General features: G+C 41.3%; 1 protein-coding gene across 3 annotated transcripts in view; it reads right to left on the bottom strand.

Moving 5' to 3' along the window:
• LOC115193978 (regulator of microtubule dynamics protein 2) overlaps positions 1-9,959 on the bottom strand; it is a 55,437-nt gene extending 45,478 nt beyond the window's left edge. For 2 of the 3 annotated variants that reach the window (XM_029753168.1, XM_029753166.1), the window contains exons 1-2: positions 9,854-9,959; positions 6,510-6,964 (exon numbers count right to left, since the gene is read on the bottom strand). In XM_029753168.1, the coding sequence (XP_029609028.1) occupies positions 6,510-6,955 (446 nt within the window). In that variant the 5' untranslated portion in view covers positions 6,956-6,964; positions 9,854-9,959. Of the gene's footprint in view, positions 1-6,509; positions 6,965-8,517; positions 8,583-9,853 lie in introns of those variants that run through there. The other variant, XM_029753167.1, reaches the window with a different exon arrangement.
• Between the last annotated feature and the right edge of the window lie 2,640 nt (positions 9,960-12,599).

Genomic DNA, 12,599 nt, shown 5'->3' with positions numbered 1-12,599 from the left:
GACAATGCAGGAGTGGCTTTGGGACAAGTCTCTGAATGTCCTTGAGTGGCCCAGCCAGAGCCTGGACTTGAACCCGATCAAACATCTCTGAACAGACCTGAAAATAGCTGTGCAGCAACGCCCATCCAACCTGACAGATCTTGAGAGGATCTGCAGAGAAGAATGGTAGAAACTCCCAAAATACAGGTGTGCCAAGCTTGTAGCGTCATTCCCAAGAAGATTCAAGGCTGTAATCGCTGCCAAAGGTGCTTCAAAGTACTGAGTAAAGGGTCTCATGTAAATGTCATTTTATTTTGGAAAAAAAAAATACTAAAAAATGTTTTTGCTTTGTCATTATGGGGTAGATTGATGAGGGGTAAAAAGATTTAACACATTTTAGAATAAGGCTGTAAAATGTGGAAAAAGCCAAGTTATCGTTACTCATTGTGTATCTATTATTACTTTTATTATGTGTTTTACTTTACTATTATTTATTTTCTTTCTCTCTGCATTGTTGGGAAGGGTGCGTAAGGAAGCACTTCACGGTTAGTCCACACCAGTTGTACACAAAGCATGTGACAAATAAAATGTGATTATAATGGAGCATAATAGGGAAGCCTGGATCCAAGCACGTTAGTGTTACGCTAAAAGAGAACTGAAAGGAAACTGTGACACTGGGGGAGGGGGAGTAGTGGGTGGTCACAGTCCAAGTGGTACAGTATGCAGGTGGAGGGTAGAGGAGGGGTCTCCCATGCCCTGCAGACATACTTACTATACGTAGAAGCTAAACTGCCGGAAATTCACAGGAATGGGGGTATCAGAACATCAACAGTGATTTGGGTGCAAGATTTTCATCTAATAACATGTAGGCCTACTTTCTAGGGGAAAATACTGCATCTCCGGTACATCAGTGCCTTCCATGAAGTTCAAAATGCGAAAGACGGAGAGAGACAAAATGTGACTGGCCTGGACACTCATCACTAAATCATGACATCATTTTTTTTTTACATTCGAAGCTTTTAATTACAAAAGACAGACAAGGTCATTTTTCACTTGAAAAACCTCTGTGTGTGTGATCAGACATGCCCGTTACTAAATAAACAAAAGTCTTCTCCTTAAAATAAGCAACTATCCAATGCCAAACGCGATCATTTTAAACACAAAACGTTATAATATCCTCTAGCCATGGGCAAACAGCATGACGTGGGTAAACGGCATTGGGAACTGTTTGAGAAATGACAAGTTCCGACATGACACTTTACAATGAGACCTTTGACAGCTCGGCATACAGACTGGGAGATTGATGGGCCTGCTCGGTTGAGGTGGGAAGTTCGAGGAAGCGGTTTTGACAAATGAACGGTGCAAACTGCTTGAGCTTTCCACCTTGCGAATGTGTGTTGCTAAACTGAGCAAACACAATCCTTATCAACTTTGACCTGCTCCATAATTGAGCCGCCTTCTTTGTGGTCCTTTGTAGCTCAGTTGGTAGAGCATGGTGCTTGTAATGCCAGCGTAGTGGGTTCGAATCCCAGGACCCCCTATACGTAAAATGTATAGATGCATGACTGTTAGGAGATCTGCTAAATTACATATATATTGCCACACGTCTGTGCGGTACGGCGTAATGTCTGTACCACATTATAGCCGCTTCATGTTTCAGCAAGACCCAATACAACCTGCAAATATATCACTGCTGGTCATGGTCTGTATATCATATATTTTTTACCCCGTTTTTCCTCCCCAATTTCGTGGTATCCAATTGGTAGTTACAATCTTGTCCAAATCACAGCAACTCCCGTATGGACTCGGAAGAGGTGAAGGTTGAGAGTCGTGCGTCCTCTTGAAACACAACCAAGCCGCACTACTTCTTGACACAATGCCCACTTAACCCGGAAGCCAGCCACACCAATGTGTCGGAGGAAAGACAGTGCACCTGGCCACCGTGTCAGAATGCACTGCGCCCGGCCCGCCACAGGAGTCGCTAGTGCACGATGGGACAAGGATATCCCTGCCGCCCAAACCCTCCCCTGATTTTAGAGTCTTTTTTTACCAAAAACAAAATGTTTTTATTTATTTTATATATATAAAAAAAAAAATTGGGGGGGGCTCAGCTGTAGGACCTGCCTCTAAACTACATAAATCATTGCATTCTAAACTCAATCATTGCCTAAAAAATATATATATATAATATCAGCGAGAATGCTAAAAAGCATGAAGCCTGCCACACCCACCATAGCATGGTTTTCTAATAAAAATATCTCAGCAGTGAAGGACACAGTCAAGTGCTGTTATTTCCTACAGTTCCAAGCCACGGTGCAACAGACAACCAAAACACTTTAAATGAAGGTGATGTGAGGTCTATGGGTGTAGCTGGCACCTCTGGGTGAGTACCAAGCATTCCCTAAGGGCTAGAAGCTAGAATTTGTCCATTGCACCATCACCCCCTTCCCGCTCTAACAAATCATGGGGGAGAGGGAAAGGCACTTCAATTACAGTAGGTGTGTGCGTGATTTGATTTCTTTCAAACCATAATAACCCGGGATGTAATTTAGAACATTTGATGGGGCCGACAGCTGCCACTCAAAGCAAGTTGCTGGAGCTGCTGGAGGGCAGGCTGAGGCACCATACTTCGGTTTGCATCTCTTTCTCCAACAGGGAGAAAAATAAACTAAACTCCATTGATTACAGAGTTGGGAGAACCGATGACCTGATATAACCTAGTCCTCATGTGGTACAGTAATTTATACCTTATGAAACGTATATTAGGCCAAAACTTCCAGTCTAGGCGCTTTTTCACTACAAAGATAGGAGAGTAGTACGCTTCACAATAGACCACCTGATTATTGTATCACTCAAGTATGGCCTGATTCCTTCAGTCTAACTACTACAACATACCGTAAGTCATGGCCTGAGTAAGAATGCAAACTAAAGGACCTCAAAGTCTGTAAACTGAGAGGCAAAGCCAAAGAGACAGATACACTGAAGACAGCAAAACACAAACAGTAATTAACTACCCAGAGTGTTCAGGCTGGCTGTTAGCCTGCTTGTTATGTTGTTACTAGAAATGCGCCCAGGCGACTGCTGCTAGATTTCTGCCAGGATACAAATCTGGAGCAAACCTAACTGGGGGAGGTGCCATGATCCAGCTCTGATCTGCAGCCCATTACACTCCTCTGCCCCGCCCACTTTGCTGGGTTTGGATAGCCAAGCCAGGTAGGGTGCTTCTTTTTCTTGGCACACTAATTTACGCATGCTTAGTGAAAGTACAGGAAAAGTCAATCCAGGTGATGCTCTCCTAGTCAGAGTAAAGTCCTGCAACGCTATAACAAGTTATTAACCCACAGCATTCTTGTTTCAGGGGAAGTCTCAGAACATCCCTATCGCTTTACTCTTTTTATATTCACCACTAGAAAACATCAGACACGCTTTGATATGTTTTTTTTTCAGAGATCAAGACCATTCTGTGAATACGCCTAACAGAATAGCCTCACACATCTTTTCTGTTCTGTTTTGTGTAAATGGGACATAGTGGAAGACTGCAATTATGCTATTAGAAACCATCTGGTGGTGACTTGTAGTTAAAAAAAATCATGTACGTGTATTGGACATGAAAAAGAAAAAAGCCATAACTTGGATGGCCGTTAGGTCATTCTTGTCGCAACGTCAGAGTAATCCTCATACCCAAAGGAGACTGTGCTGGAAGTGGTATTGGAGGGCCAGTAGGAGGCACTCTTTCCTCTGGTCTCAAAAAAAATATACCAATGACCCAGGGCAGAGATTGGGATCATTGCCCTGTGTTGGGTTGCGTCTTTCAGATGGGACGTTAAATGGGTGTTCTGACACTCTGTGGTCACTAAAGATCCCATGGCACTTAAAGAGTAGGGGTGTTAACCCTGGTGTCCTGGCTATCTATCTATCTATCTATCTATATACACACACCACACACACACACACACACACACACACACACACACACACACACACACATACATACATTACACACACACACACAGTTGAAGTCAGAATTTAACATACACCTTAGCCAAATACATTTAAACTCAGTTTTTCACAATTCCTGACATTTAATTCGAGGAAAAAATCCCTGTCTTAGGTCAGTTAGGATCACCACTTTATTTCAAGAATGTGAAATGTCAGAATAATAGTAGAGAGATTTATTTCAGTTTTTATTTATTTCATCACATTCCCAGTGGGTCAGAAGTTTACATGCTACCAAATACTAATTGAGTGTATTGCCTTTAAAGTGTTTAACTTGGGTCAAACGTTTTGGGTAGCCTTCCACAAGCTTCCCACAATAAGTTGGGTGAATTTTGGCCCATTCCTCCTGACAGAGCTGGTGTAACTGAGTCAGGTTTGTAGGCCTCCTTGCTCACACATGCTTTTTCTGTTCTGCCCACAAATTTTCTATAGGATTGAGATCAGGGCTTTGTGATGGCCACTCCAATACCTTGACTTTGTTGTCCTTAAGCCAATTTGCCACACCTTTGGAAATATGCTTGGGGTCATTGCCCATTTGGAAGACCCATTTGTGACCATGCTTCAACTTCCTGACTGATGTCTTGAGATGTTGCTTCAATATATCCACATCATTTTCCTACCCCATGATGCCATCTACTTTGTGAAGGGCACCAGTCCGTCCTGCAGGAAAGCACCCCCACAACATGATGCTGCCTCCCCCGTGCTTCACGGTTGGGATGGTGTTCTTCAGCTTGCACGCCTCCCCCTTTTTCCTCCAAACATAACAATGGTCATTATGGCCAAACAGTTCCATTTTTGTTTCATCAGACCAGAGGACATTTCTCCAAAAAGTACGATCTTTGTCCCCATGTGCAGATGCAAACCGTAGTCTGGCTTTTTTATGGCGGTTTTGGAGCAGTGGCTTCTTCCTTGCTGAGCGGCCTTTCAGGTTATGTCGATATAGGACTCGTTTTAATGTGGATATAGATACTTTTGTACCCGTTTCCACCAGCATCTTCACAAGGTCCTTTGCTGTTGTTCTGGGATTGATTTGCACTTTTCGCACCAAAGCACGTTCATCTCTAGGAGACAGAACGCATCTCCTTCCTGAGTGGTATGACGGCTGCGTAGTCCCATTGTGTTTATACTTGCGTACTATTGTTTGTACAGATGAACGTGGTACCTTCAGGCATTTGGAAATTGCTCCCAAGGATGAACCAGACTTGTGAAGGTCTACAATTGTTTTTCTGAGGTCTTGGCTGATTTCTTTTGATTTTCCCATGATGTCAAGCAAAGAGGCACTGAGTTTGAAGGTAGGCCTTGAAATACATCCACAGGTACACCTCCAATTGACTCAAATTATGTCAATTAGCCTATCAGAAGCTTCTATAGCCATAACATCATTTTATGGAATTTTGCAAGCTGTTTAAAGGCACAGTCAACTTAGTGTATGTAAACTTCTGACCCACTGGAATTGTGATACAGTGAATTATAAGTGAAATAATGACTTGTGTCATGCACAAAGTAGATTTCCTAACCGACTTTCCAAAACTATAGTTTGTTAACAAGACATTTGTAGAGTGGTTGAAAAGTTAACGACTCCAACCTAAGTGTATGTAAACGTCCGACTTCAACTGTATATACCCCAAAAATATATGGGGGATTAGAAATGATGCAGACAATTACATTGATGGAAGCTACAATCTATCTGCAATATTAAAGCTGATCCAGCACCTAAATTTGCTTTAAAAAAAATAAAAGCTACAGTAGCCTATGTGAATAATATGAATATCAAGTAATAGGCCGGAAATTTCCCATAAAGCTTTGAGACAAGAAGACATTCTGAATGCATTCATGTACAAGAAAAGCTGTGCAAGTTAGGCCTGACTGTTAACACAAGTGCCTTGTTTTAATAGTCCCTACTTACCTGTTAATATATTGTTTTCATAAAGAGGAATTTTAAGAGGGAGAGCATTTAAAAGCAGACATCTGTTGTTTATGTTATTCAAGCCTGGCGTGTGATCCAAGGTATTTGGCTGTAGATGGAGGATGACTGGGCGTGTGGCGCTAGATTCCACTCTCTGACACCCCAGGCACATTCACATACAGTACTTCTTATTTTACCACAGATAACAACTGAGCAAATGAAAAAGTCTGGTGATGCAGGGTGAGCATGTGACTTGGGCTTATTAAGATATTGATCAAGTACAGGTGGGATAGTTAGGGTGATGCAGCTGGCAAAGAGGAAACCAGAATTTGAGTATAAAAGGCCAAAGGGTGTGGTGGATGCTTGGACAGAGACGATTATGTAGCAAACTACAATCATATCATTATGAGTGAATATGAGTGTATCGTTGTAGGATATTTTAAATGAGATCTCATGCCAAAACAAGTCAGAGTTTTGGAGCTGTTCCATTGAACATAGAAATAAAGGCATTTCAAATACTATGAACATTTCCTTGTTTTTTCTATGAAATCATTCTGATGTGTGAATTTCCCCCCTGTATCTGAAACAACCAACATGTGACGATGCCAGACAGAAAGATGGGACTCACCCTCCTTCACTCTCAGCCCCCTCCTCTGAGCTTTGGCCTTCAGCTCTGGCTACTCTCCTCCTGCGTGTGGGTATAGTGCGGTTTGGTGGACCTGCCCTGATGCGAGCCACGCCCCCCTCGGCCCCGCGTCCTCTCAGCTCATCCCTCACGTGGTCCTGCAGCTTTGGGATGGCACTCTTTAGCGCCCGCACCTCATCTTTCAGTTCTGACACACACTGGATCAGGGCTCCGAGACGATCTAGAACCTCAGCCTGACCCAGCATTCCCCCAACCACCATACTGGCTCCAGCCGCCCGCTGGTCGTTACTGCTGAGGTACTGCTCACTGTGTCCACTCTGTGGCATGGCCCTCCGGCTGTTGTACAATGCCACGGCACCCAGGCTGAGGCCAGCCGCTCCAGCCAACACACCCAGGACCAGAACCTTGTTGTCTGATGACTGGGCCATCGTGCCAACCTGGAGAGAATGAGGAGGAATGAAAATGACGCATATTAATAATGAATTTGCTCTGTTGTGCAGGGACAACTTCTGATTTTAGGAATTGTTTACTTGAGTATCCCGCAGCAGAGAAAGCAGCATTGCAAAAAGTTCATCAGAGTTGACTGAGCAAGGAGCTGAGTTGGTCGGCCCTTAGCTCTTGTTACTTGTAGAGTTTGACCTCTTTGATCTTAACCCAATCTGCACCTCATTTCTAATCATTAACACATCCAATGTCCATTTCCTACCAGTCTACATGACAACTGATTTGATAGTTCCTGTCACACGAGCAGCTAAATTGTCTGTGCCTATTAAATAATACAATTTAGGCCATTTGGCTAAGCTCTTAACTGTTTCCACAAACACTGCGCAAAGACCTGCGGTCAAGGCCTACAGATAATGGGGACCTCAAGCCCATTAAGGACACTTAATCAACAGACAAATCAGGGCATTGTTTAGGACAGTATAGTAAGATAATTGATTGGGTTAGCTGTCAAATGTGGAGAGCCTCAGCTGAAAAGTCAAGCAAACTAGTTTGAGGTATAGAAATGTAGCAAAATAAAAAGCCACTTAACTTCTGAAATCCACCAGCCAGTGACAGTTTGAGAAAGTGACCTAGTGACTAGTAGCAAGCTGTCAAGATAAAGCTGGCAACGTCATGGGGAGGGATTAGTCACTCTCCTGTTGGGTCCTCCCATTCAACTCAGTGTTAGACTAGCTAGTTACGTTTCCACGAAGGACTAACGTTAACAGGATTAGTTAGCTAGCTAACACTTGAACCAGTACCTGGGTTTGAAGAGACAAGATCTCATCTGACGCCCAGGGATCCTGCAATTCAAAGTCCCATCAACCAGCTCTGCAAACGTTATGTCAAAATACGTTCGGTACTCACCAGAATATTGAGTTTTGCAGAGCAACTATCGTCAATACCGCCGTTCCATACGGGATGTAGTTCCAAAAAAAAGGTCTAAATAAAATTAAATCAATGACCTTTCGGGATTGTGGAACATAGATTTGGCGCATGCGCACTTGGTCAAAAACAATAATTTTAATTTAGACCTTTTTTGGAAGTAACGGCAGTAATGACAATAGATGCTCGGCGAAAGTCTATATTTTGGTGAGTACCGGTCGTATTTTCACGTCATAACGTTTGCAGAGCTGAATTTAAGGATCCTGGATCTCGTCTCCTCAAGCCTACTGGTTCAGCTAACACTCAAGCTAGTCAGTTAGCGAGACAGAATAATGTCAAAGAAAGGGCATGTAATGGCATGGACAGAGCCACCTAGCTTGCGAACTAATGCCTGGCAATGGTGTTGACGATGTGTTGTTTACTATAACTACACAGAGAAAATAGATCGCTAGCCTAAGTAGCTTTAGCTCAACATTAAGCAGTGTATTTGAGTGTGGCACCCTTATGCTATCGCATAGTTGTGGACTTGACTATAGTTAAATGTAAAACACTTTAATTAATTAAGGTTCAATAAAATAATATTAAACAAAAAAAAAAGGTAGAAATTGTAGCTGTCATTGACCTTACTGCGGAGAAGCGAGCAGTCTCTGTACACCTGTAGTTTGAGTATTATTTATGTGCAACAACCAAATATTCCGTCGTATCAGGAGAGGTTGATACACCATCGAAATGTTCCGACCTCAACCGCAATGACTGTGTGTCAGTTTACCGATCAAGGTAGGGTGATATGGTGATACTTTTTAACGCATCAAACCTGTTGACGATTATTGCATTTGCAATGGAACAAAGTAACACCCTGAAAACCGTACTACATGTGTTCCTCTACAATTCAGATAGAAGCGAGCAGCCACACCATTTTTATTATTGTTCACTACCCATCACGGACGATTGTGATACAGCCGGGGATCGAGGAATCGAACCAGGGTCTGTAGTGACGCCTCTAGTACTGAGATGCAGTGCCTTAGGCCACTGTGCCAATTCTGTAAAAAAAAACATTGATTGGGTAGTCATTGGGAGTAAGCTATCGCTGATATTAAATGTGTTTATATTTAGCTGTCTGCTATATACATTTTCTGGATATTATTAACCCCAGATATCTCAAATAATGATTGTATCATGTCATTCAACCCACTGGACAGTGGGCACAGATGCCAGTTCAACGTCTAGTTTTGATTGAGTTACCAACTAACTTGAATTAAACTTAAAATCAACCAAACATTTCCCCATCTCATTGGAATTTGTTGAAAAGTTTGTTGAAAAAAATACTAAATTCCCCTACATTGATGACTTTTTGAAAATCCAATCCATTTTCCACAGAACATCATCACATTGAATTATTTTTGTTTAAATGACGTGGAAACCTTGATTCAACCAGTTTTTGCTCAGTGGGAAGGGTCCATGTGGCGTTTAAACTAACAATAATATTGTGGTCTTTGATCCTACAATGATGGACTACTGCATTTCCAAAACATTTCAGAGGTTGAGGTTTAAAGATCTGCTGGAAAACAGAGACTGTCATGTAATAGATTTGAGCAAAAGACTAATCCAGCGGCTCAACTGAACGGCCAAAGTACACTCCAACAACAACAACCCCCATGTACCTCTGTGTTAACTAGGTTGAATACCAGACTGCACCCTGAGAACAGTCAATGAGATCAGTCTCTGAATCCATTGACAAATCAGTGTAATATTATGTTAATGAAAATAGCATTTGTACAGAATAAAGTTATTTCAGAATATAGGTTCAAGGAAGCCTACAGCTGAAATTCCGTAATCACAAAAATCAGTCCCCATTAGGCCATGCTTTTTTTATGTTATTGATCAACTTGAAAAACACCCCTTATTCATTTAAACTGGATAAGAAGATGAATACATTGCAAAAAACAATGGCAACTCACCTCCAAAAGGGATTTTTGTCTCTCTGTGGGAGCTGTTCTCACACTGTGCCCAGACAGAGTGTGTACGAGGGAGGATCACAAATGCACTTAATCTGATCAACTTTGAACCTGCAGTCAGTTCAAGCGGCGCTGTCCTCGTCAGCTTTTCCTTTCAGGGTTATAAAAGGGTGTTTAATTTCTACCTTTATTTAACTAGGCAAGTCAGTTAAGAATAAATTCTGATTTTCAATTACGGCATAGGGTTAACGGTGGGTTCTGCCCCTGCCTTGTTCAGAATGACTGATTTTAGTTTTTTGTTAACAGATTTTTTGTCAGCTCGGGGATTCGATCTTGCAACCATTCGGTTACAAGTCCGATGCTCCAACCACTAGGCTACCTATGCGGTGCTATAGTAGTAAAATTGAAATGTTGGTATTTCAAACAGATTCTGTACAGTAGGAACATTATGTACTGTGAAACATTGGAGACAACAGAGTGGTAGGATCAGATTGTAAAAAGTGTAGTATTTAAAAATAAAAAAAAATGATATATATATTTGGTGCAAAATAGCCCACACGATTGTTCTTTGTCTGTCACAACATCACTTCAGTTTGCTTATCTCCTGGATAATCTGCCCACCATATTTACATTTCACCTGCACCACGGTAATGCTGCTACAGGGCTCAAAGTACTCATTGGAAGATTTCAATCAAGCCCCTTTAAAATTATACTTACATAATAGATACAGATACACAATTGCCTGTCTCAATTTGATGACTTAACCTTTTTTTTAAATAATTTGAATAACATGGATTTCATAACCATAACCTTGAAAGATAATGTGCTTTGTTTAACCAACCCAAAATGATTTTGGAGGTTGTGTGATTCTACAGAAGTGGTGCAAATTGCAATCCCACCCCAACAAAAACTTTATGAAATAACCTTCCCCAGATGCATGCCTATTTAAAAAAAACAGTTAAGTCTCTTAATTAGGACATGTATTTACATACTAGGTTCTAATTCAATCCAAGGCAATAACAAATATATATTTTAATTAATATAGTACAAAGTCATTGTTTATACATCTATTTTTATTGAGAGGTGTGTGTTCGAAACCCTAACTCTTCATGTTAATAAAAGATAAATAAAGCAATTCATGATTTTTGAAGAAAAAATAAAATGCATTATTATTTCAATTGATCATCTTGAGTTGTTCTATTATTACATTGAAAGATACTGATCTATTTAGTAATTTTGTATATCTTTCAAACATCTTTCTCCAAAAAATGCTGTCACACCTTTTGATGTCATTACCGAAACGCACACATTAAAAGACGATAGAATGAATGTGCCTTAAGCCACACCCTTACAAATGTCACCAGGTAATGGGATTGTACCCCTTTCCAGCATGGCTATATGGTGAGTAGTCTGTCTGCAAACATTTTGGAGAAAATTAGTGAACAATTTGGTAAATCTTCATATATTTTTAAGAACTGTCACTACCGAACATTTAATATATCAAGAATATGTCGAAATTGGTGAAGTGAAAACAATATATATATATATAATTAAAAAACGGAAAAGTGGTGCGTGCATATGTATTCACCCCCTTTGCTATGAAGCCCCTAAATAAGATCTGGTGCAACCAATTACTTTCAGAAGTCACATAATTAGTTAAATAATGTCCCACTGTGTGCAATCTAAGTGTCACATGATCTGTCACATGATCTCAGTATATATACACCTGTTCTGAAAGGCCCCAGAGTCTGCAACACCACTTAGCAAGGGGCACCACCAAGCAAGCGGCACCATGAAGACCAAGGAGCTCTCCAAACAGGTCAGGGACAAAGTTGTGTAGAAGTACAGATCAGGGTTGGGTTATGAAAAAATATCAGAAACTTTGAACATCCCATGGAGCACCATTAAATCCATTATTAAAAAATGTAAAGAATATGGCACCACAACAAACCTGCCAAGAGAGGGCCGCCCACCAAAACTCATGGACCAGGCAAAGAGGGCATTAATCAGAGGCAACAAAGAGACCAAAGATAACCCTGAAGGACCTGCAAAGCTCCACAGCAGAGATTGGAGTATCTGTCCATAGGACCACTTTAACTTCTCTAGGGTAGGGGGCAGTATTTTGACGTCCGGATGAAAGGCGTGCCCGTAGTAAACTGCCTGCTACTCAGGCTCAGAATGTGGGATATGCATTATCAGCAGATTTGGATAGAAAACACTCTGAAGTTTCTAAAACTGTTTGAATGATGTCTGTGAGTATAACAGAACTCATATGGCAGGCAAAAACCTGAGAAACATCCAACCAGGAAGTGTGGAAATCTGAGGTTTGTAGTTTTTCAAGTGATTGCCTATACAGTATGCAGTGACTTAGGGTTCATTTTGCACTTCCTAAGGCTTCCACTAGATGTCAACAGTCTTTAGAAAGGTGTTTCATGCTTCTACTGTTACTGGGGAGAGAATAAGAGCTGACTATGGAATCCAAGATGGCGTAGCATTCAGACGTCTTTGTCCTTCGTCCTGTCGTGTCCCATGTATATATATTTGTATATATTTTTTCTTCGCATATCTTTTTATATTTTTCTAACCCCTTACTTCAAAATACTCTCCTGCAACCCGCCTCACCCAATGTGGTGTGGACCTGCTTTTTCTGTAAAGTATTTTTCTCTACCTCTATTACTGAAATCTCCAACATAAGCTAGCCAGCTAACGGTAATCAGCTAACCGTTAGCTCGGAAAGCTCTCGCCAGTT

The sequence above is a fragment of the Salmo trutta genome, chromosome 5 (genome assembly GCF_901001165.1).
Source record: "Salmo trutta chromosome 5, fSalTru1.1, whole genome shotgun sequence".
In the NCBI taxonomy this organism is placed as follows: domain Eukaryota; kingdom Metazoa; phylum Chordata; class Actinopteri; order Salmoniformes; family Salmonidae; genus Salmo; species Salmo trutta.
The sequence above is the reverse complement of the archived record's forward strand: the minus strand, read 5'-3'. Positions and strand labels throughout refer to the sequence as shown.